A 25,011-nucleotide genomic window follows, 5' to 3' on the forward strand; every position below is an offset into this window, starting at 1 on the left:
TAGAGATCTCGCGCCCAGCAGGTTGTATGAACTAGACTGTTAATATTTCTGGCTGGATGTTGGGCCAAAGTCAGCTTGAGCCTACAGTCAACAAGCCCTCACTCTACTCAACTGCTGGAAGTTGCTGTCCAAACAGGGAGCATTGGGCCACAACTCGCAGGGATCCCTGTGGGACAAAGTTAGCATGTTCCTTTCCCCCAGACCCACCAGCCACGCAAATAATTGCACCTGGCATCCCACTGTGGAGCACAGTTCATTTGTCTTGTTGGTTTATTGGCCTACAGAGTTGGACACACACACAAATGCGGAGATAAATATTGGTCAGTTTCTCTAAATCTGGGTCCTCACTACGTATAGAGCTAGTCTGTAGAATTCTAAATTTTGCGTGCTGCGGCACAGAACCAGTGGCCTTCTCACTCTGCCACCACCCGTCTTCCCAGGGAACATGGGGAAAGAGGGCACGAACTGACAAGACTTGATCATTTTCAAAAGACAAAACTGCAAAATCCCAAATTTCCAACATCTGAAACTCACAATATTCAAATTCCCCAGCTCAAATACATATATTTTAATCTCCACGTCGCCACAATCTCATTTGTTGCCCAGAACCACCACATTCTGGAAGCTATTTTCCTTGATCATATTTAAGAAAAAAAAAACGTCTACAATCTCAATTCTCCCAAAAAAAAAATGTCCATGGTTTTGGAATTTTGACCTATTCTGAAGTTCCAATTCTCCGGTCCATCCTCAACCCTTCCATTTTCCCATGCCTGTTTGCCTCAGAGGAGTATGGGTTAAGGATATAGGGGCACTGTCGTCACCTCTGCCCCTGCCTCCAGGCCTTCCTCAGTCTCTCTTGTGGTTCCACTGTATAGATAGATAGATATATAATTTGTGTGTAGATATATATATATGTATTCTTTATTACGTATTTTTTTGCAGTTTTTCTAAAGTGCCAGAAACAAGATTTGTGGGAATTTTTAGTGATTTTTTTTGTGTGTGTTTTTCCCCATTTGAAACCTTTCCCCCCCCTTAAAAATTGGAACTTGGTACATTCAGTAGGAAATTCGTCACTCAGGCTGTGGCCAAGACCAAGAAAAGTGCAAAGAGACAGAGGAGGAATGAAGGAGTGACTCCTCTGTGGTTAACATTCAGGGAGCCTGTCTAAAACCTCCCCTTTTGTATATGCTGGGAGGGTATGAGGGGTAGGAGGATGGTCCTGGCCCTCCCTAAACTCACCTCCCTCCAAAAGCCATGATCTTGCCCTTGGCAGTGATTGCTGCTAGGGCAGCCATCTTGGCCCCAAAAACAGTAGCTGGGGAAAAGGCTGCCATTTTGATGACAGCAACTTTTCCTTTTAAAACTGCACTCCTCTAATTCCCATTTGTGCTCCCCCATACTGGCTCTCCCCTTGTGAGCTATTTTTTGGGGGGAGGTGGGTGGGATGGGAAATATTTATCCAATCACAGAGCAGGGAGGCCCAGTTTTCAAAGAGAATTAGGAGCAAACATTTCTTTATCTCCCCCACTGGAAGGAAATACAGGGACCCTGACCAGGGTTAACTAGTGCAAATTAGGGATTAGGGACTATTTAAAGTCCCTGTACCCCATCCCTAGGCTGGGATCTTTGGGTGTGGGGAACTGAGTCAAAGATGGGGTGTAAGGTGCTATTTTGAAGGGAAAGTTGGTGGGGATACCCCAAAGCCCACCAGAAGAGTAGAATGGTTCCCCCAAAACCATCTGGAGTGATTGGTGAGGGGAGTGACACTGGGGAGATGGGAATACAGGTAAGGATGGAAGGTCATGTGCAAATCCTGGGCTTACCCACCCATCCGACCCCTATCATTTTTCTGGCTATTTGGTCTAGTCTGGGAGAAACCATCAGGAAAAAAAAACAGGGAGAAAGTAGATTCCCTTCTCCATCCCATATGGAGTTCTTCCCTCCTGGCCCCCAAATCTGGTTTAGCCCAGAATAGGCCATATGTAGAGGCAGAAAGAGGTGTGATCTGCTTACCTCTTTTGCCTTGGAAGAATCTGGAGCTTACTGGATTTGGGGGTCAAGATAGGGCCAATATTTCCCTGCCCTGGACTGGGAAAGTGCTCAGCCACAGAACAGAGGGGCAGAGGGGCAACCCTCCCCCAAACCTCCTTGACCTGGCTTGGGAGAGGCCATCTCCGAAGTCCAGGAATATGGGGAGGAACATGGAAGATCCAAAGGCATGGAAGCCGAGGAAGGTGTCTTGATGCAAGGGAAACAGAGACGTAGAGACCCACGCTGGGGAAGGATGAAACCCAAAGCCACACTCCCAGGTGGGCGGGGTCAGGTATCACAATGGTCTGGTCCAGGCCCTGGGCCACAAAGAATGGAATGTGCTAGGAAGCAACTGGGAAGGGCTTAGAGAAAGCTTCAGAACAAGGGGGGTCATTAGGTGAGAGAGATGGTTTCCCCTAGGTTTACGAATCAGGGGAGCAGGTTAGACATTCAGAGCTGGTGGGGGCTGTGAGTAGAGATTCAGGTTAAGTATATTGCTCAGTTGCCCCAAGGGCTGGAGAAGGGATGGAAGCTGGCCCTGCCCCTCATGGAGGCCATTCCCTGGAGGAAGATTGAGAGGGGAACCTCGAAAGATCCCTTCCCAGGAGATGGGAAAACTACAATCTCACACAAAGCAGCCTGACCCCTGAGCTCCAGGGGCCCCCAAGTCCCTGCACAAGAGTGTGAAGGGGCTCCCAAGGGGCAGGGAGGCCAGGGAGCTGGTAGTGGTGGGGGGTTCAGGGAGGGTGGCATCTGGTGAAAGGGGGATTGAGCCCCAGGGTTCACCCCACATCGCCCTTCTGGGTTCTCTCAACCCCTGCCCTTTCCCCTTCTCCCTTAGGGGGAATTGGTGGAGGAAGAGTTGGGGGAGGTGGTGTTGGTGGGGCAGGGGGTGCTGCTTGAGGATTCACTGCGTAGCCAAAGACCCCTGGTAGGAAGGGAAGGGCCCCCGCACCCTTCTCATCAGGTAGGACCATGTTGAGAGCAACCGGGAGAGCGGCCAAGTTACTGAAGTTGTAAGGGTAGGCGGCAAGGAGCTGGGGGCCATAGACGAGCGGGTACGGCTCAGGGTAGAAAGTGACTTTGGCAGCCCCTATCCCCTCCATCCGGTCCCCCTCACCAGCCCCCACTGGCCCTTCACTCCCAGATTTTCCCCTGCCACCGCCAGGTTCCCGGCCGCCCCCAATCAAGGCCAGTGGAAATTCCTGCACAGGTGGGTATACATAGCTGCCCCCGCTTGCCACTACTGGGGGCTCCTCACCCCCTGAGATGACAGGGTCCTGGAGTGAGGCGGTCTCGGAAGCTTCCTCAGCAGCAGTGCTCCCGCCACCTGCCTCACCGCTGGATGAGGAGACTTGCATCTCTTGGGGGGCTTCCTCCTTGACATCCCCAGGCCTGGTGCCAGCGCTGCCCTTGGAATAGGCAATGACAGGGGTTGGGGTGCCCCCGGGCCGCTCAGCAGCATGCCTCTGCCCGTGGCGGCTCAGGGCAGCTGCGGTCTTGCACACCTTGGCGCAGTGGGGGCAGGTAAAGCGGGTGGAGGGCCTCCGTCCGGCCCGGGAGCTGTGGGAGCCCCCACCGTGGGCCTCTTGGTGCTTCCGCAGCTTTCTCAGGGTGGTGAAGGTCTGGGCACAGTCCCCGCATCGGTGCCTCCGCTCTGTGCAGGCACGTCCCGCTGGGCTCTCGGCCGCTGGGGTTTCCTCCCAGCTCCTCCGCTCCAGCTTCTGCCTCCAACGTGGTGGCCGGCGGCCTCGGGGCAGCCCACTGCCCCCCACACTGGCACCTCCAGCAGCTCCAGCCTTGCGCTTAGGCTTGTAGGAGTAGTAGGGCCTCCAGAGCTGGTCCTCCCCACCAGCCTTTGATTCCTCCTCATCCTCCTCCTCCTCCTCCTCCTCCTCTTCGTCCTCCTCACTCTCCTCCATCTCCTCTCCGCTCAGCTCCCCAGGACGCAGGTCAGTCTCTGAGATGCGGCGCTTGACGATGGCCTCCTCCCCTATTCGCACAGTGATCTGACACAGTGGAGGTGGAGCCTGCAGCTGAGAGGGGCCCCGGCCAGCCCCTGTGGGGGGACCCCCACCTCCACCAATCCCGCCCACTGGCTTGGCTGTGTAAGTCAGAGTCCTTCCAGCCCGTGGATTCCGGCCCTTGGCCTCCTCCGTGGCGGTGGCCGTGGCTGGCCCTGCAGCGGTGGCTGGGCTGACTGCTGTGGCTGGGCTGGTGGGTGTGGCTGCAGGCTCAGGGGGAGGAGGTGGGTATTCTCGTTTCTTGGGTGGCCTCGGGGGAGCAGTGTAAGTGATAACCGAGGCAGCTTGGGACCCTCCTGTGCTGGCCGTCCCACTCCCCCCTCCACCACTGCTACTGCCCCCATGGACAATGACAGAGGGGGCTGGGTGGGCAAAAGTGATGACAGAGGGTGGAGGGCCAGGCTCTGGGGCAGGTGGAGGCCCAGGCGGCGGGCTGGCTGGCATTGCCACAGGGGCCGGTGTGTTGAGGCTTGGAGAAAGGGGGGCCTCCGGGGCTCCCTGGCTGTAGGTCTTGTAGGGCCGCTTGGCTGCCCGCATGGGGAGCAGGCGGTAGAGCTTGAGTGTATTGAGCTTGGGCTTGTAGCCGCCATTGGGTGTCTTCTCACTGGCAAGGAGGCCCGGGCTAATGCCGTGGAAGGCTCGCTGGTGGGTCTTCAGGTTATAGTAAGTGACAAAGGTCTCCCAACAGAAGATGCACTGGTACCTGGGTCAGGACAGCAGGGAATAGGGCAGGAACACAGCCACTTGAGTCAAGGGCCCTGAAGCCTCCCAGGTCCTCCTACACCCTGCACTCAAACCTGTGACTCCCGTAGCCTTGTGCTGCCTCCCTCACCAGGCCAGCCTCAGTGCAGGGTGCCCGTCTGAGCTCAGTGCCTCCACTGGCTGTGAGACTCTAGGCCTCAGCTATTCCATCTGGGACGCAGCCTAACTCACGGAGCCTTCTTCTCAAGCCCAAATGGCAGAATGGGGAAACGACTTACGAACAGGGACACCACGTGGAAACACAAGGCCCTGCTCGGAATAGTGTAATGACTCCCGGACATGCCTGTGCCGCCACAGTCCTTTCTGGTGAGGGGAGCTTTCTCGTTCCTTCTAGGCCTTCCCCAAAGCAGCAAGCCAGGACATGGCACAAAGAGGCCCTAACAAACCTCAGCTGATGAACCCTGGAGGCGAGGTTGCAGTGAGCCAAGATTGCACCACTGCACTCCCGCCTGGGCGACAGAGTGAGACTCTGTCAAAAAAAGAAAAAAAAAAACAAAAAAACCTCAGCTGAAGGAACTGGGGCTGGAGGGAGGCAGACCGGTGAGTGGTGGTGAGCAGGGGCCTCAGGATGGCTTTTTTTTTAAATTCTCAAATTGCTTGTAGAGGCTGAGTGCAGTGGCTCATCCCTGTACTCCCAGCACTTTGGGAGGCCAAGGTTGGCGAATCACCTGAGGTCAGGAGTTCAAGAACAGCCTGGCCAACATGGTGAAACCCTGTCTCTACTAAAAATACAAAAATTAGCTGGGCGTGGTGGCGCGCGCCTGTAATCCCAGATACTCGGGAAGCTGAGGCAGGAGAATCGCTTGAACCCAGGAGGTAGAGGTTGCACTGAGCTGAGATTGCGCCACTGCACTCCAGCCTGGGGGACAGAGCGAGACTCGGTCTTAAAAAAAAAAAATGCCGCCAGGCGCGGTGGCTCATGCCTGTAATCTCAGCACTTTGGTAGGCCAAGGCGGGTGGATCACAAGGTCAGGAGATCAAGACCATCCTGGCTAACACGGTGAAACCCCGTCTCTACTAAAAATACAAAAAATTAGCCGGGCGTGATGGCGGGCGCCTGTAGTCCCAGCTACTCGGGAGGCTGAGGCAGGAGAATGGTGTGAACCTGGGAGGTGGAGCTTGCAGTGAGCCGAGATCACGCCACTGCACTCTAGCCTGGGCAACAGGGTGAGACTGTGTCTCAAAAAAAAAAAAAAAAAAAAAAAATGCCAGGTGTGGTGGCTCACGCCTGTAATCCCAGCACTTTGGGAGGCCAATGCGGGCAGATCACGAGGTCAGGAGTTCAAGACCATCCTGACCAACATGATGAAACCCTGACTCTACTAAAAATACAAAAAAAAATTAGCTGGGCATGGTGGCGCATGCCTGTAATCCCAGCTATTCGGGAGGCTGAGGCAGAATTGCTTGAACTGGGACCTGGGAGGCGGAGGTGGCAGTGAGCCAAGAGGGCACCACTGCACTCCAGCCTGGGCTACAGAGAGAGGCTCTGTCTCAAAAAAAAAAAAAAAGAAAAAAAAATTGTTTGTAGAGATGGGGTCTCTATGTTGTCCAGGCTCGTCCCAGACTCCTGGCCACAAGCGATCCTCCCACCTCAGCTAACCAAAGTGCTGGGATTACTGCAGCTAGCCTAGTTTCAGGATAACTTTCTAGGCCCCAAGCCCCACCCATTGCCGCCCTTGTTCCTATGATAGCTGAGTGCCAGCCTCCAGCTGCTCCCCCACCAGCCTGGATCACTCACCTGCGCTCCCCCGTGTGCCACACTTCATGCTTCGTGCGGTACTCCGCCAGAGCAAACACTTTCTCACAATAGCGGCAGGGGTACTTCCTCCGCCACGAGTGTACATTGCTGTGTCTCTTCAGACTGGACAGGGTCACGTAGGAACGCTCGCAGGCCGCGCACACATACAGCACGTGGCCGCCCACCACCTTCACCACATGCTCGGGGCCCCCTCGGAAGCCCACTGGTGGAGGCAGGGCTGAGGCGTCCACCCCTGCAGGACCACCAGGGCCAGCGCCCCCAGCTCCCAGCCCTGTAGACCCCCGAGTGCTGGCCCCTCGTCGGCACTGGGCCTCATGGGTCTGCAGCCGTTTGGGATGGATGAAGCTTTTTCCACACTGGGGGCAGGGGAGGGGCCGCCGGGGCAGGGAGCACTGCAAGTCAGGGGCCTGGGCCTCAGCCCTGTCACCCTCCCACTCCCCAGCTGGCCTGGGCCCGGGCCCAAAGCTGTCCTCTTCAGGCTGCGAGGTGGCCATGGGGGCTGGGGTAGGAGGTACCCAGGCATCACCTCCCTCCCCCAGGCCCTGAAGGCGGGAGATGCCCAGACGGCGCCCCAAAGCTCCAATCTCTGCTACAGCTGCCCCATCCCCTCCACCACCAGGCAGTGCGAGCCGGGCGCTATAGATGAAGTTGAGGACATCAGAAAACGCAGCTGCTGGGACTCCTGGCAACTCCAGGACCCGGGGTGGGGAAGAAGCAGGGGGAGAGGCTGGAGGGGGAGAGGACGAGGAAGAGGAGGAAGAAGAAGAAGCAGAGGAGGAAGAAGAGGAAGAAGACGAGGAAGAGGAGGAGGAGGAAGAGGCAGCTGTGGTGGTGGCAGGGTTGGGTGCGGCGCCCCCAGTAGCTGGTGGGAGGGGTAGTGGGGCTGAAGTGAGCAGGGCCTCTCTGAAGAAGGGACTTGAAGCAGCCAGGACGCTGCGGTGAGCAGGGAACTTGGTGTCTCCGGCTATGAGGGTGACGTCACAGAAGAGGCCACGGAGCCGCTGTTCATTGAGCTGGCGCAGGACGGCGGGGGCATGGGACGGGTCCGTCACCTCTGCAGGGGGGGGCATGGTGCCAGCCTAGACAGTGGGAGAAGAGGCCGGGTAGAGTCTCAGAGGCTGGGCAGAGGGCAGGGGCTTCTAAAATCAGGCAGAGAGAGGATCAGGAGCTGCTGGTCAGAAACTAGTGGAAGGCTGAATCTCTTCTGGTCACAGAAGTCAGGGGTTGGCCCTTAGCCACCCAAGTCTGGCCAGCATCCAAGACCAGTATGTCTAACTCACTTCTGAGGCTGGAAGAGGCCAGAGATACCTCAGGTCATGGTGAAGGTCAAGGGGTCATGACCTCTGAAGTCACAGACTACAGATGTGAGGCAAACCTCTCTCATGGGAAGGAGGAGGGAGCTCCACAACTCCTGATAGCCATTTCACAGAACTCCCCAGCCTAGACAAAATGGCCGCCCCTGCTGGCCTGCTGCCTTGGGTCTACTTTGTCCTCACTGTAGGCCTCTGGGTACCTTCTCACCTGAGAGCACAGCCAACATGGAGTGGGGCGGGGGGTGGCTCAGCGAGTCCCTTCTGCTGGGCCTCTTCCTTCTGCGGAGAAACAGAAATTATGTCAGGGGAACCTAGAGGAGGAGCAGAAGAGGGTCCTCAGGGAGGGAAGTGAGAGGAAAAGCCCCCAGGAAGTGGGGAGGGGTGCAGTACTGTGGCCAGAGAGGACACCTGGGTGAGCCCAGACCCCTCCCCGGAGCCTCTGCCAGATTATTTGTTTGGCTGTGTCCAGTCAAACCTGGGAGGTCACGCAGATTATTGCAGAGCCTTGTTCTGCGGGCCCAGAGAAGTACAGTGACAAGATAATTCGCATATTCCCAATTCACCTCCAAACAATATAGTAGCACAGGTCCAGTCCATAGGTTCAGGGAAGCCTGTCACAGCACTCTCAAGTCCCTTTGGCCCAATCTCCAGGGCTCAGAGAAAGTCAAAGATTTGCATGTTGTCATGTATCACAATGGTCTCATTTACATATCAAAATAATTTGTGAGGTTTTAAAAATTGGACCTAAGCTGGTAGATATTCAAATTAGGAGAGGACATCCTCACACCCTTCCAGCCCCATACATCTTAGAAGGGGGTTTCTGGCGCAGCTGCCAGGCAACCATTGAAGACCACTGACCCATACACAACTGCCAGCTTGCTCCAGCCTCTGGAGGGCACTGGAAAGGCCACAAGACCAGGAGGCCTGGTCCCACGCCTTACTCAGAGACCTGATGCCCTAGGGATCTGGACTTAAAAAGCGGCAGAATCACAACTCCTACCTCACCTCTTGCTGGGAGACTCGTCCAGAGGGAAGAGCAAGGCCAGGCGCGGGGGCTCACGCCTGTAATCCCAGCAGTTTGGGAGGCCAAGAGGGGTGGATCACCTGAGGTCAGGAGTTCAAGACCAGCCTGACCAACATGGTGAAACCCACATCTCTACTAAAAATACAAAAAATTAGCCGGGCATGGTGGCACGTGCCTGTAATCCCAGCTACTTGGGAGGCTGAGGCAGGAGAATCACTTGAACCTGGGAGCTGGTGGTTGCAGTGAGACGAGGTCAAGCCACTGCACTCCAGCCTGGGCAACAAGAGCAAAACTCCGTCTCAAAAAAAAAAACCCCCAAAAAACAAAGGGAAGAGCAGACAACTGAAATGCAAGCTCAGGCAGTCAGCAGCAGAGAAAGCACCGCGCAGCCACCTTCCCCTGCAGGCACCATCAGGGCCTTGAAGACTCTTTTTAGTTGAAGGTTTGAGTTCAAAAGCCAGACTTATCCAAAGTCACACAGTGCTGGTAATGACAGGCGGCACCTATTTAGAGATCCAGGCCCGCAGACTTGAGAGCAGAGCTCTCCGGACCCTCTCCTCTGCCCTCCACAAAGCCTGGGAGCTGTCACCCATCTTTGAGGGTGTCCTTCCGTATGCCGTGGGCCACGTGTCTTCAGAGGTGTCCGGCATCAGGAGTTCCTCATACAATTCCCATCCCCTGAAAAATGTTCTTTCCCATTTATCACTCATACTATCTGGACTCAAAGGCCTTTTCCCCACATATACCCCATTTCACATTCCCCAGAATATTTTCCTGACACCTCTCCTGGATGGGAAGAAGGAAGATGGTAAACAGGGATGATATTCCAAAGTTTTAACAACCCTGTCTGCCAGGGACTGATCAGGTTCTAGGTCAAGTGTTACCCTGTCAGTTGGTGAACTTCAGATAGGTCAGGCATCCTGAGGAAGGGGCCTCACTGCATTCATGGGCTGATGCTCAGGCCTCCCACTCGCTTCCATGATAACCACTGGCTCACTGGGACCCCAAGAGTCAGTGTTTTATTTGGATTACCTCATTTGTTCCTTATCACTACCCTGAAAGGTAGCAGTTAGCTTTCCCTCTTTTTAAATTTTATTTATTTGTTTTGAGATGGAGTCTCGCTCTGCGCCCAGACTGCAATGCAGTGGTGCAATCTCAGCTCACTGCAACCTCCGCCTCCTAGGTTCAAGCGATTCTCCAGCCTCAGCCTCTTGAGTAGCTGGGATTACAGGCGTCCGCCGCCATGCCTGGCTAATTTTTTGTATTTTTAGTAGAGACAGGGTTTCACCGTGTTAGCCAGGGTAATCTTGATCTCCTGACCTTGTGACCTGCCTACCTAGGCCTCCCAAAGTGCCGGGATTATGGGCATGAGCCTCCATGCCTGGCCACTTTCCCTCTTTAAGGCCGGGCACGGTGGCTCACGCCCGTAATCCCAGCACTTTGGGAGGCCAAGGCGGGCGGATCATCTGAGGTCAGGAGTTCTAGACCAGCCTGGCCAATGTGGCGATCTCTACTAAAAAAAAAAAAAAAAAAATTAGCCAGGCATGGTGGTGGGTGCCTGTAATCCCAGATACTTGGGAGGCTGAGGTAGGAGAATCGCTGGAATCCAGGAAGTAGAGGCTGCAGTGAGCCGAGATCGCGCTGGATGGAGATCAATCCAGCCTGGGTGACAGAGTGAGACTCTGTCTCAAAAAGTAAAAATAAAAATAAATAAAAAATAGGCCGGGCACGGTGGCTCACACCTGTAATCCTAGCAGTTTGGGAGGCAGAGGCGGGTGGATCATGAGGTCAAGAGATTGAGACCATCCTGAAAAACATGGTGAAACCCTCTCTCTACTGAAAATACAAAAATTAGCCAGACGTGGTGGCAGGCACCTGTAGTCCCAGCTACTCGGGAGGCTGGGGCAGGAGAATCACTTGAATCCGGGAGGCGGAGGTTGCAGCGAGCCGAGATTGCGTCACTGCACTCCAGCCTGGTGACAGAATGAGACTCTGTCTCAAAAAATAAATAAATAAATAAAATGACAGACCATGGGCTGGGTGCAGTGGCTCACACTTGTAATCCCAGCACTTTGGAAGGCTGAGGCAGGTGGATCCCTTGAGCTCAGGAGTTCGAGACCAGCCTGGGCAAGATGGAGAAACCTGGTATCTACAAAAAATACAAAAATTAGCCAGGTGTGGTGGTGTGCACCTATAGTTCCAGCCACTCAGGAGGCTGAGGTGGGAGCATCCCTTAAGCCCAGGAGTTCCAGGCTGCAGTGAGTTATGATTATGCCACTGTACTCCAGCCTGAGTGACAGAACAAGACCCTGTCTCAAAAAAATAAAATAGGCTGGGCATGGTGGCTCATGCCTGTAATCCCAGCACTTTGGGAGGCCGAGGTGGATGGATCACCTGAAGTTCAGGAGCTCGAGACCAGCCTGGCCAACATGGTGAAACACCGTCTCTACTTAAAATATAAAAAATTAGCAGGGCATGGAGGTGGGCACCTGTAATCCCAGCTACTCAGGAGGCTGAGGCAGGAGAATCACTTGAACCCAGGAGGCAAAGGTTGCAGTGAGCCGAGATTGCACCATTGCACTCCAGCTTGGGCAACAAGAATGAAACTTCGTCTCAAAATAAATAAATAAAATGTCAGATATGGCTTATAGATGCTAGGTAGCTGGCCCAAGGACGTATGACCAGCTAGTAGCAGGGCTGGGATCTGATCCCAGGAAGTTTGGCTCCAAAGCCTGTGTTCCTGATGACTTCACCATATATTAACGAAGGACATGTTTATGGCACCCACTAGGGCACAAATATCCTACCTGGGTGCCTTTCTGAAAATTAGAAGCAAGGTTCTTTCCTCCAGGAGGTAGCAGCCCTGTGTAGGTGGGCAAAGTCAAGCTTTGCCTCCAGTCCCCATTCACCCCATTGGCTGGGCCTGCCAACCTGCACAACCATATGTGGTGGGCTATGCATGTGTGACCGTGTGCTGACTACCACAGTACTTGGACGAGACCTGTCAGGGCTTCTTAGAACTAGAGACACCCAATGCTGGACTGGCCCTTAGAGATCACACACAATCATTGTCATCATGGTCTCTGTAGCTGCCATTTATGAAAAAAAATTTTTTTTTTGAGACAGGGTCTCATTCTGTTGCCCAAGCTGGAGTGCAGTGGTGTGAACATTGCTCACTGCAGCCTGGACCTCCTGGAATCAAATGATCCTCCTGCCTCAGCCTCCTGAGTATCTGGGACCATAGGCTTATGTCACAATGCCTGGCTAATTTATTTATTTACTTTTGTAGAGATGGGGTCTTGCCATGTTGCCCAGGCTTGAAATACTTATGATGTGAAAAGTATAATGCTAAACATTTTATCTGTACCATCTCATTTCAACACTCAAAATGGCCAGTGAGACAACAGGCTTAGAGAAATCAAATACTCTAAACTCCTCCCTTTCAGGTAGAAGGAAGGTAGTGATGGGGTTATTTGCCTCTGGTTTTGTTGCTAGCCAACCCAGCGTTTGGACGCAGCTTGAGTTAAACTGCCCTAACCTGGCTACTGCCCTGCAAGGCCTTATAGGAAGTGGAAAAGACTAGCTATGTGACCCCAGGCAGGTTACTTAACCTCTCTGTATCTGTTTCTTTGTCCATACGGTGGGGACAATTAATAGGTCCTACCTTGTGGGGTTGTTGTAAAGATTAAATGAGCTAACAACTGGCAATATTTAGTTTGTAGAACTCAGTCCTGGAAAATGGTGGGGAGAAGTAGTGAAGAAAAAAAGGCACAAATTGGGCTTCCTGGTAGGTTTGGTGGCTCTGTGGTTTTAGAGATTTTTATTTGTTCTTACCATTTCTCTACTCTTCAGTGCCTGTGTGACCTCAGATGTGCCACTGAGGTGGGGATCTGAGCATGGACACCAGACATGCCCTACATCTTGCGGTTCCCTCTGGCTGGAATGTTCTTTCCTCCAGATAGCCTCATGCAGTGAACCCCAACTTCCTTTAAGCCTTGACTTAGAAGCCACCTTCCCCTGAGGCCTTCCCTGGCCACTCCCCACCTTCTAAAACTTCCTATCTCCCGACCCTACTTTATTTTGCTCCTTGGCACTTAGTAACACTTTTTTTTTTTTTTTTTTTTTTTGAGACACAGTCCAGCTCTGTCGCCCAGGCTGGAGTGCAGTGGTGCGATCTGGGCTCACTGCAACCTCCGCCTCCTGGGTTCAAGCGATTCTCCTGCCTCAGCCTCCCGAGTAGCTGGGATTACAGGTGCCTGCCACCATGTCCGGCTAATTTTTGTATTTTTAGTAGAGACGAGGTTTCACCATCTTGGCCAGGCTGTTCTTGAAATCCCAACCTCGTGATCCACCTGCCTTGGCCTCCCAAAGGGCTGGGATTACAGGCATGAGCCACCGCGCCCAGCCTGGCTAATTTTTTTGTATTTTTAGTAGAGGTGGGGTTTCACCATGCTGGCCAGGCTGGTTTTGAACTCCTGACCTTAAGTGATCTGCCCACCTCTGCCTCTCCAAGTGCCAGGATTATAGGAGTGAGCCACTGCACCTGGCCATTCTTTTTTTTTTTTTTTTTTTTGAGATGAGGTCTCACTCTGTTGCCCAGGTTGGAGTGCGGTGGCACAATCATGGTTCATTGTAGCCTCAACCTCCCAGGCTCTCATGACCTCCCACCTCAGCGTCCCTAGTAGCTGGCACCACAGGTGCACACCACAATGCCCAGTTAATTTATTTTTTATTTTTAGTAGAGATTGGATCTCTCTATGTTGGCCAGGCTGGTCTCGAACTCCTGGGCTCAAGTGATCCTTCTGCCTCGGCCTCCCAAAGTGCTGGGATGACATGCATGAGCCACTGAAACTGGCCCAACTGCTTCTCTTTTTTTTTTTTTTGCGGCTGGGGACAGAGTCTAGCTCTGTCGCCCAGGCTGGAGTGCAGTGGCACAATCTCGGCTCGCTGCAACCTCCGCCTCCCGGGTTCAAGCGATTCTCCTGCCTCAACCTCACGAGTCACTGGGACTATAGGCACGCGCCACCACGTTTTTTTTTTTTTTTTGAGACTGAGTCTCGCTCTGTCGCCCAGGCTGGAGTGCAGTGGTGCGATCTTGGCTCACTGCAAGCTCCGCCTCCCGGGTTCACGCCATTCTCCTGCCTCAGCCTACGGAGTAGCTGGGACTACAGGCACCCACCACCACTCCCGGCTAATTTTTTTTTGTATTTTTAGTAGAGACGGGGTTTCACCATGTTAGCCAGGATGGTCTCCATCTCCTGACCTTGTGATCTGCCCACTTCGGCATCCCAAAGTGCAGGGATTACAGGCATGAGCCTCCGCACCTGGCCAGGCCCGGCTAATTTTTGTATTTTTAGTAGAGATGGGGTTTCACCATGTTGGCCTGGCTGGTCTTGAACTCCTGACCTCAGGTGATCTGCCCGCCTCAGCCTCCCAAAGTGCTGGGATTACAGAGCCTGGTCAATTATTTGTCTTTTTTTGAGACAGGATCTTGCTCTGTTGCCCAGGCTGCAGTACAATGGTGAGATTGAGGCTCACTGCAGCCTTAACCTCCTGGGCTCAGATGATCCTCTCACCTGTCAGCCTTCTGAGTAGCTGGGACTACAGGTACCTGCCACCATGCCCAGCTAATTTTTGTATTTTTTGTAGAGATGAGGTTTCCCCATGTTCCCCAGGGCTGGTATTGAAATCCTGGTCTCATGCAATCCGCCCAGCTCAGCCTCCCAAAGTGCTGGGATCATAGTGGAAAGCCACCGCGCCCAGCTCCTATTTCTTATTTATCTCTGGAATGTAAGCTCCAAGGGGTAAAAGGTAGGAATGTTTTTGGTTTTGTTTTGTTTTTGAGATGGATGGCATCTTGCTCTGTTGCCCAGGCTGGAGTGCAGTGGCACGATCTCTCTCGGCTCACTGCAACCTCTGCCTCCTGGGTTCAAGCAATTTTCCTGCCTCAGCCTCCCAAAAACCTGGAACTACAGGCATATGCCACCACACCCGGCTAATTTTTGTATTTTTAGTAGAGACAGGGTTTCACCATGTTGGCCAGGCTGGTCTCGAACTCCTGACCTCAGGTGATCCACCCGCCTTGGCCTCCCTCCCAAAGCGCTGGAATTACAGGCATGAGCCACCATGGCCAGACTTTTTTTTTTTTTTTTGACATGAGGTCTTGCTTTGTCACCCAGGCTGTAGTGCAGTGGTGTTACCACAGCTCCCTGCAGCCTTGACCTCCCCTAGGCTCAGGTGATTCTTTCATTACAGCCTCCCAAGTAGCTGGGACTACGGGCATATGCCACCACGCCCAGCAAATTTTTTGTACTTTTAGTAGAGATAGGGCTTCACCATGTTGCCCAGGTTGGTCTCGAACTCCTGGGATCAAGCAATTCACCGCCTTGGACACCCAAAGTGTTGGAATTACAGGTGTGAGCCACAGCGCCCAGCCAAGGGTAGGGAATTTTGTCTGCTTTGTTCATTGCCGTATCTGAAGTCCTTAGAATAGGGCCTAGCACGTAATAGGTGGTAAAAACAAAACAAAAAAACTGGTAAATGAATGAACCTGTCCTCAAAGTCCATCCTCCAGGACGGAAGCCATCGTCCACGCTGGACTGAGTTGGCCTGGAGATAGGGATGACAATTATAACTTGACCACTTCTGGGCCAGGCACAGTGGCGCACACCTGTAATCCCAGCACTTTGGGAGGCTGAGGCGGGCAGATCACTTGAGGTCAGGAGTTCCAGACCAGCCTGGCCAACATGATGAAACCCCATCTGTACTAAAAATACAAAAATTAGCTGGGTGTGGTGGTGCACGCTTGTAACCCCAGCTACTCAGGTGGCTGAGGCAGGAGAATTGCTTGAACCGGGGAGGTGGCGGTTGCAGCGAGGAGAGATTGCGCCACTGCATTCCAGCCTGGGCGACAGAGTGAGACTCTGCCTAAAAAAAAAAAAAAAAAAAAAAAGGCCAGGTATGGCCAACTCACGCCTGTAATCCCAGCACTTTGGGAGTCCAAGGCAGGTGGATCACCTGAGGTCAGGGATTGACCACCTGCCTAGCCAACATGGTGAGACCAGCCTGGCCAACATGGTGAAACTTGGTCTCTACTGAAAATAAAAAATTAGCTGGGCGTAGTGGCGGGCGCCTGTAACCCCAGCTACCCGGGAGGCTGAGGCAGGAGAATCACCTGAACCCGGAAGGCAGAGGTTGCAGTGAGCCAAGATCATGCCATTGCATTCCAGCCTGGGCAACAAGAGAGAAATTCCGTCTCAAAAAAAAATTAAAAGAAACCATAAATAAGTTGACCACTCTGGAGTCCTCACAATTTGCCTCATACTCTTCTTGGGGCCTCACACACATTACCTCATTTAATGATATTCTCAGTACAGCCACCCACAATAGGTTTTATATTATCCTGTTGCCCAGGCTGGAGCGCAGTGGCGTGATCTCGGCTCACTGCAACCTCCGTCTCCTGGGTTCAAGCAATTCTCCTGCCTCAGCCTCCAGCGTAGCTGGGATTCCATGCCCGGCTAGTTTTTTTATTTTTAGTAGAGACAGGGTTTCTCCGTGTTGGCCAGGCTGGTCTTGAACTCCTGACCTCAGGTGATCCACCTGCCTTGGCTTCCCAAAGTTCTGGGATTACAGGCATGGGCCACTGCGCCCAGCCATATTATTCTAATTTTACAGAAGAGGAAACCGAGGCTCAGAGAGGGATATACCTTACTCGAGGTCGCGCAGCTTGTAAGCAGCAGTCAAGATTCGAATCCAGGCCCAGCTGACCCCAGATGCTCAATCTTTCCCTCTGCCATACTGCTAGACCTGGCCCTGAAGAGGGCTATGGCCCGCCAGCTGGTTACATAAACCACCGCACAAGGTCTCACGTGCTAAGTGCTAAATGTGTCATGTCTGACTCCACCCTTTCCCTCACTTCCACATCCAGCAGTCATCAAGTGTGGCTGAAGTCGCCGCCGAGCTTGGGAATGGCTCTGGAAATCTTCCCTTCGATAGCTCAGGTCCTTGTTAACACTCACGTGGTCCAAGGTTATGGCCTCCCAGCTATCCCCTGGCCTCCAGGCTTACCTTCCTCCATCCAGCCCTCCTCCCCCTGAGGGTCAACATCCCTAACCACAGTTCAGGACTATCACTCCTGGGCTCAAAACCTCCACTGGTCCCCACTGACTCAAGAAGAAAGTTCAAATTCTTCTACCAGGCAGTCAAGGGCTCTGGTCTAGCTCCAATCTTCCTTTTTAATCTTGCCTTGTGTTATCCTCTTCAAACACACAGTACTCAGTATGAGCCAGGCGTGATGGCAGATACCCATATTCCCAGCTACTCAGGAGGCTGCAGCTAGAGGATTGCTTGAGCCCAGGAGTTTGAGTCCAGCCTGGGCAACATATTGAGACCCCGTCTCTAAACAAATGAACAAAACCCCAGACACCCAGTGTGCTCTCCAGCTTCTACATGACCCACACCTTCACGCCTTTGCCTGTGTTGGCTTGTTCTGCCAGAAATGCTCTTTCCCCAAGCTTGTCAAAATCCCTCCAAAACGTTAAGATCTAACTCCAAGGCCACCTCCTTCTTGGCCCTCCCTGATCCACAGGATGAGAACGATCACTCCTTCCTCTGACTCATCAACCTTTTGTGCTCCTATGGCCAGCATCCACCTTATACAGCAGCAGAGACTCGGGTTCTCATGCCCTCAGCTGGGGATCCCTGAGCATCCGGGTCTTCTGAAATGGACTGCTGCAAATGCTAAGTTCTGCAGCAACTGGGGAGAAGAGTGTTGGAGGGAGTTGCACAGAAAGGACCATCCACTGAATGTTCCAGAAGGCAGCAGAGTACAGTAGTTAAGAGCACAAGATCTTCAACCTGATTGCCCGGGTTCAAATACAGCTTCACCTCTTACTAGCTAAGTGACTTGGGGCAGATTACTTAACTTCTCTGGACCTCAGCTGCCTCACTTGAAAAAGGGAGGTAATTAGAGTGCCTACTTCAGGGTGTTGTTCTGAGGACAGAGTGGCCACATATAAGTGCCCTGAGGACAGGCTGGTGCACGGTCAGTGCTAAGCAAGTGTGTGCTGCCATTATTATCAGCGAAGCCCCAAGAAGGGAAATCCCAGTCCTGGGGGAGGGCTGACAGGGGCTGGCATAGGCACAGCCCCCAGACTATAGCCACTTTCCGGGTCCGTTTCCCATGTGCTTTTGGAAGATACGCAGGGCAGACAATCAGCCCCATTCTGCAGATGAGGAACTGAGCTTCCTTCAGATCAAGTGCCAGTGAGGGAATGGTAAAGACGCCAGAGCTCCTCAGCCCTGGACCATGGCTCCTTTCTCTTCACCAGACCGTCACTGTGCACCTGTTGAGCAGGCTCCCACGGCAGCCACCCCTTCCCAGCCCCCCATGCCGGAGGGCCTCTCCGCAGCACCCTCCCTTCCCCCACGTACACACATCTTTCCAGTGGGGCCGGGCACAGTAGACAGTGGTGTGCAGGCTTGGAATGCACTCGCACACACAACCCTAGAAGGGCCCAGTCCCCAAAGGTGAGGAAAACCTGTTCTGAGGAATCTGCCTAGTGAGCGAATTCCGTTCTGAGGCCCTTCCACCGTCGCAGGAGTGGGGCCCAGTGTGCGTCAGAGATACCCACAAGGGGGGCAGAGAGAGAGAGAGGGTGAAGCAGGAGGAGACTGAAAACTTCACGTTTCTTTTTTCCATTTTAGTGACAAGAGTCACACCCAGCCTTTACATAAACATGGCCAAGGAGCCTCTCTGTCTAAGCTTACTTCCCTTGTGGCCGCCCAGCCTCTCCTCTGGGTGACCCTGACACGCTGGGCAGGCTCATGAGGGGCAAACATACAGACCCTGCAAAGATTAGCTGGGCCATCTGACAACACCCATGCCTCCCGCCGGCCTCCATGCGCTACCCTGCATTTATCTCCCGCCTTCCTCATACCAAATCCCCTCCGCAGCCCCACCGCCACTTAAGCACACAGACGGCAGGCACGCACACACAGCCTGCTTGCGGCTGGCCTCTTGGGTCTGAGGCCCACACTGCCCTTGTCACGCCACCTCCCTCCCCACATGTGTTTTCTGACCAGTTTGCCTCCCAGCTCAGCAGCCCGGACAGGCTCCTACAAACAACGTCACAAAAGAATCCTGTGGAGAATGTTGCAAACACACAACCTTCCCCTCGCTTGGCTGCCCATGATCCCATAAACACAACTGGCGCATTCCACCTCGAGCCCCTCACACCAGTGCCAACTGACCCACAGGCCCCTGAGACACACCCCGGGGTTCCTCGCTCCTCTCGTGATCTTTGGGATCTGAGTTCTAGACGCGCAGCCCCCACGCAACGCGCTCATCACAGACACGCAAGCCCATCCATCGCCCTCTTCACCACTGGACCACACCTCAGCAGGGCCACAGAAATGGGACCCAGACGTGACGCCTTGTGACTCAAAGGCCCACAACCGCCCCCTCCAAAAGGGCACATACACTGCATCCTGGCACCCTCCGCAACACATACAGCATGCCAGCTCTGCAGAAAACAGTTCATAAACAGGTCATAGGTGCAGCACAAGACACACATGCGAGAAAACACATGCTGTAGAAAACATACAGCCCCACATCGAACAAACTCTGCACCCAGCATGCTGTGCCCTGCTCAGAATACCCATCTGTCACCCAAAGCCACAGGGCTCGTCTTGTAACTCTGCCCCACAACACTGGACACCCCTCCTGGCTTTCTATCTCCATGGCCCAGGGAGGGCCCTACCCAGACCCCTGGCTGCCAGCAAACGGTGGTGCCCAGGAGAGGTTTACCTTGCCCCACCACACAGCACAAGACACACGATCTCCAAGACTCACAGCCACAACCCTGCCCCGACGGCGCGGCGGTTCCGGGGCCCCAGCTCGCCCTGCGCACCCCGCACACCCCAACTCTGGGGCGCTCGGCGGCCCACCCCTCCCCCTCTCTGCCTGGCTTCTACGCCATCACCCTCCCAGCAGCTTGCAGCGCTTGCCCGGGCTCACACCCGCCCCACCCCACCCCCAATCTGCCCCACGGGGGGAGGGGGCCATTAGGCTGCAGAATTAACCCTTCAAAGAGGGAGTGAGCACCTCCCCTTCCACGGCCCCAGGCGATCGCGTCCCACGGCCGCCCCTCGCTCGGACGCCATACCAGGGCCCCCTTAGTCGCCCCCCAGCGTCGTGCGCGCCCGGGGGCGGGGCCAGGCTCAGCCCCCGACCCCTGCGCCCCCAGGACAACCCCAAAGGAGAGCGGTCTGGGCGCGGGGCGCGGTCGGGGCTCCCGCAGCGCCGGGCAGCGGAGAGGGGGCCTGGCAGTTGGCTCCGGTCCGCCCTGGCCCTGCCCAGTTCGCCCCGGGGCCCACCTGACTGCGATGGCGCCGCGTCCGCCAGGCCCGGCTCATCACCGTGGCCGCCCCCGGCCGCTCCGGTTTCGCCCGCCTCCAGCTCCGGCTCCGGCTCCAGCTCCGGCCCTGGCCCCCCCAGCGCCTGGCCCCGGCCCGGCCCCGCTGCCGCCGCCGCCGCCGCCGCTGACATCATCGGCTCCCCCCGCCCCGGTCCTACCCCCACCCCCACCCCCGGAAACAGTCCCCCCCCAGCGCCGCCGCCGCCGCCGCCGAGAGGAGGCCGGCGCAGCGCAGCCGACACCGACACAAAGCTCCGGGCGCCCGACGGCCTTCCCCAGGACTGATCCCCGCGGCAGGACACTGCGCCGCGCTGGGCCACCGGGCGGGTGGACATCGAGCGGGGCGCGGGCCGGGCTGCAGCATCCCGGCAGGGGCGCAAGACCACCGACCCCCAGGGAAAGGGCTCCCTCCGCCCTTCCTCCTGCACGCCCTTCACTCAGCGGTGCACACTGCCTGAAAGCATAACACACAGGCTCTCAGGGTGCAGACATGACATGGCAGACTCATAATCAGGCCCGGTGGGACTCACAGACCCAGGGTCGGCACACTCAAAGAGGGCCAGCCCTGGACACACACACACACCCTCTCCAGGAATGCGCAGGAAAGCTCAGCAGGCCGCGGAAAAGGAAGGCCCTGGCCCTGCATACGGGACACACATGAACGACCACCAGCGCAAATGAACACATGAAGCTGGCTGGGTACTTTGTCCTCACCAGCAGATAGATCCACATCTGTATACTTGAACATAAATGCAGAGGCCTTGGTGTCGGCCTCTGGGGACAGCATCAACAAAACACCAGGTGGAAGCACACACAGAAAAAACACATTCCTGAAACTCCACAGGGACAATCCCAAGAACTCCTCCCTGGTGCTGGAAAATTAAAAACTAAGGAGATGGAGGAGCCAGGCTTCACAGCTCCTTGCCTTAAAACCTCTCTGAGGCTGGGCGCGGTGGCTCACGCCTGTAATCCCAGCACTTTGGGAGGCCGAGGTGGGCGGATCACGAGGTCAGGAGATCGAGACCATCCTGGCTAACACGGTGAAACCCTGTCTCTACTAAAAATACAAAAAAATTAGCCGGGCGTGGTGGCGGGCGCCTGTGGTCCCAGCTACTCGGGAGGCTGAGGCAGGAGAATGGCGTGAACCTGGGAGGCGGAGCTTGCAGTGAGCCGAGATCTCGCCACTGCACTCCAGCCTGGGCGACAGAGACAGACTCCGTCTCAAAACAACAACAACAACAACAAAACCTCTCTGAAACCATGCAAGATATAAATAAATTAATGTAAAGCCACAGAGCTAGCCATAAAAAGAATAAAAGAATCAGACAAACTTTGGAGTCATGGAGACATAAATAGAAAAGAAGCAGAGTTGGGCTGGGTACGGTGGCTCATGCCTGTAATTCCACCACTTTGGGAGGCGGGGGGTGGTGGGGTGGATCACTTGAGGTAAGGAGTTCAAGACCAGCATGGCCAACATGGAGAAACCCCATCTCTACGAAAAATAAAAAATTAGCGGGGTGTGGTGGCACATGCCTGTAATCCCAGGTACTTGGGAGGATGAGGTAGGAGAATTGCTTGAACCCGGGAGGTGGAGGTTGCGGTGAGCCGAGATTGCACCACTGCACTCCAGCCTGGGCAAGAAGAGCAAAACTCCGTCTCAAAAAAAAAAAAAAAAAAAAATTAGCCAGGTGTGGTGGCGCATTCTTGTAATCCCAGCTACTTGGGAGGCTGAGGCAGGAGAATCGCTTGAATCTGGGAGGTGGAGGTTGCAGTGAGATGAGATCACACCATTGCACTCCAGCCTGGACAACAAGAGTGGAAACTTCGTCGCAAACAAAAAAAGAAAGAAAGAAAGAAAAGAAGCAGAGTTGGACTCAGCGGGAAAATAGGCGTGCTACCGCCTCAGGAGAGTTCCAGGGAAGAACCCCATCCCCACTCCAACCAGGTCACAATGGCTGGAGCTCTGAGGGGCCCAGGCTCCCTGAGCCAGGAGGAGAGGAGAAAGTCCAAGGAAAGATGGTGAGTGTGGGGGCCAGGGGCCCAGTACTCCCTCCCTATAGCTCCTGGTTGCTCCATTTCCCCTCCTTTCCTAAAACTTAGCTGTCTCAGAGATACCCACAAATAGAATTCATAATGGTGTACCCAGATGTCTCTAGAACCTGTGGCATCATACAGATGCATAGCATCTGAGGCTTCCTCCCCTTCCTCAATCCAAGAGAGCATCCTGGGTCCTTTTTCTCCTCCCAGGAACAACTTACCCAGGGAAACGATGCTCCAGGACTGCTCACTCCTTGCTTCCTGCTCCAGGCCCACATTATAACATCTCACTCATCTTTTAGGCCCTTTCTAGCTCCCAAGAGTTCCTCAGCAAAATAGCCCAACACTGTACAGTCCCACAGGGTCCCAGACCCCATCCTGGCATCTGCCCTGCCCCAGGTCGCCCGGGCTGCGGCTGCTGTCTACCCTGAGCTCCTTTCTCCCTAACAGGCTGGCAGTCACCCCTACTTGAACCCGCCTGACTCCACACACCCACCGCCGCCCTCCGCTCCACCCAGCCTCCGCTGGCACCAGCGCTGCCAGCCCTCTGATGCCACCAATGGCCTGCTGGTGGCCCTGGTGGGTGGGGGCCTGCCTGCTGGCTTCGTGGGCCCCCTTTCTCGTATGGCTTACCAGGCTTCCAACCTGCCCTCACTGGAGCTGCTCATCTGTCGATGCCTCTTCCACCTCCCTATTGCCCTGCTACTTAAACTGCGTGGCAACCCCCTTCTGGGACCTCCTGACATCCGAGGCCGGGCCTGCTTCTATGCCCTGCTCAACGTCCTCAGCATTGGATGTGCCTACAGTGCGGTTCAGGTGGTTCCCGCTGGCAACGCTGCCACTGTTCGCAAAGGTTCTTCCACCGTCTGCTCCGCCGTCCTCACCCTCTGCCTTGAGAGCCAGGGTCTCAGTGGCTATGACTGGTGTGGACTGTTGGGCAGCATCCTAGGACTAATCATCATTGTGGGACCTGGACTCTGGACACTACAGGAGGGGATCACGGGTGTCTACACTGCCCTGGGCTATGTGCAGGCTTTCATGGGAGGCCTGGCGCTGTCCCTGGGGCTTCTGGTCTATCGTTCTCTGCACTTTCCCTCCTGCCTCCCAACAGTGGCCTTCCTATCTGGCTTGGTGGGGCTGCTGGGCTCTGTGCCAGGCCTCTTTGTGCTGCAGACCCCCGTGTTGCCCAGTGACCTCCTGAGTTGGAGTTGTGTGAGGGCAGTGGGGATCCTCGCCTTGGTCTCCTTCACATGTGTGAGCTATGCGGTCACCAAGGCCCACCCTGCCCTGGTGTGCACTGTCCTGCATTCCGAGGTGGTGGTGGCCCTTATACTGCAGTATTATATGCTCCATGAGACTGTGGCACCTTCTGACATCGTGGGGGCAGGGGTTGTGCTGGGCAGCATTGCCATCATCACAGCCCGGAACCTCAGCTGTGAGAGGGAAGGGAAGGTGGAGGAGTGAGATAGAACTTGGGAGCCCGGGGGTTGGGAGGGACAGGGATAAATAGAGGCAAAGACTGAAGACAAACATGGGAGGAGAAGTGACTGGAAAAGAACTGGTGTGGGAGAGGGATACCTCTCAGAGTCAAGGATGACTTGGGGACTTGGTGGAGAGGGACTACCTGGAAGACCTGGGGCCAGCCTGGGACCAAGGGATGTGGAGTCCAGGCTGGGTCCTGGAATCAGGGCATAACTAAGGGGTAAAGTCCGAGGAGCAGATCCAAAGGGCTGAGGCAGGGAGGCCGTGGGCCACGGGGAGGACTTCACTCAGCAGCAAAGAGAAGAGCATTGGGGCTGGAGTGTTCTGGCAAAGACAGAGCCAGCAGCTGCGCTGGGGGAGGGGAGCGTGCCTCCCCACCCCTCCCCTCACGGCGAAGGTTTCCTTTCCTCGTGCTTGTGCCCCCCCCTTGGGGTGGTGACGTGACATTGACATCAAACAAGGATTACTCTGAATGTGGCTTGCAGTGGTGTCGTCTCTGCTTTGGAGGGAGAGTGGAAAGTCCTACGACCGTTCTCATTGGAGAACCCCTTGGGATTCCCGCCCCCTATTTTATTCCTGAAATATTCTACAAAGTGGAGGATTTCCTAATGTTCAGATGCCTTGACCCCAAATCCCCCAGGACTTTCGTGGCCCGCCCCATGGCTAATCTGCTTTTCTCGGATTGTCGCGGTCCCGTGATCTCTCCCGGACAGTGGCCACCCTCCTTCCAGAGCAGGTCTCCCAGCTGAAGTCTCTTCGAGAGGCTCAGGCCATGGATCTAGGATCATGGCTCGGTACAGCGCGGCATTACAGGCCAGGAGATGCCCACCCGTCTCCGGGGGCCGTTTGACAAACATCGGCTACTTCCGGACAAGCCACTGGTCCTGCCATCTTGGTTTGTTCATGCATATTCAGCAAGAGAACTGCATATTCATGAGCAACCGCCCTTCCCCGGGAGGACCCGCCCCGCCCCGCCGCCATTACCGATTCGCAGAGCAGACCATTTTCCAGCTGGGGGGGGCTACGAATGAGAGGCTTTTGCTGAAGAGGAAACCGTTGTCCAAACTAGAATGAAAGCGGCCCAATTTTACCCTCGAGTCTTCAAACCTTAAGCCTCAGTGCAGAAGGGAGCAGCGAGGAGAGGCGGTGGGATTAAAGAAAA

The 25,011-nt window shown here is 54.9% G+C and overlaps 2 protein-coding genes across 8 annotated transcripts; one reads left to right on the forward strand and one right to left on the reverse strand.

Annotated features, from left to right (window-relative positions):
* Nucleotides 1-252: 252 nt before the first annotated feature.
* On the reverse strand, nt 253-24,952 carry ZBTB4 (zinc finger and BTB domain containing 4). 6 transcript variants are annotated; one of them, XM_511299.8, is made up of 4 exons: nt 24,834-24,952; nt 8,098-8,168; nt 6,556-7,655; nt 253-4,758 (listed from the first exon to the last, which is right to left on the reverse strand). In XM_511299.8, exons 3-4 carry the CDS (start codon nt 7,644-7,646, stop codon nt 2,814-2,816), a joined length of 3,036 nt encoding a protein of 1,011 aa, XP_511299.3. In that variant the 5' UTR covers nt 7,647-7,655; nt 8,098-8,168; nt 24,834-24,952; the 3' UTR covers nt 253-2,813. The 6 variants fall into 6 exon arrangements, with proteins under 6 accessions (XP_511299.3, XP_003315402.1, XP_009430020.1 ...); XM_003315354.6 differs by lacking the exon at nt 24,834-24,952 and adding an exon at nt 20,290-20,465; XM_009431745.5 differs by lacking the exon at nt 24,834-24,952 and adding an exon at nt 20,018-20,086.
* On the forward strand, nt 22,253-24,337 carry SLC35G6 (solute carrier family 35 member G6). Of its 2 annotated transcripts, none has more exon segments than NM_001135645.1 (2): nt 22,253-22,349; nt 22,818-24,217. In NM_001135645.1, coding segments are annotated over 2 exon segments (1,017 nt in total). In that variant the 5' UTR covers nt 22,253-22,346; the 3' UTR covers nt 23,832-24,217.
* Nucleotides 24,953-25,011: the final 59 nt, after the last annotated feature.

Source organism: Pan troglodytes, chromosome 19 (genome assembly GCF_028858775.2).
Source record: "Pan troglodytes isolate AG18354 chromosome 19, NHGRI_mPanTro3-v2.0_pri, whole genome shotgun sequence".
Classification (NCBI taxonomy): Eukaryota; Metazoa; Chordata; class Mammalia; order Primates; family Hominidae; genus Pan; species Pan troglodytes.

What these genes read in the sequence shown, in the direction of transcription:
- ZBTB4 (XM_511299.8), bottom strand. Translation starts at nt 7,646, where the DNA reads ATGCCCCCCCCTGCAGAGGTGACGGACCCGTCCCATGCCCCCGCCGTC. An exon ending in TGGCACACGGGGGAGCGCAG is followed by an intron (nt 4,759 to 6,555) that starts GTGAGTGATCCA and finishes GTCCTGACCCAG; the next exon opens with GTACCAGTGCATCTTCTGTT.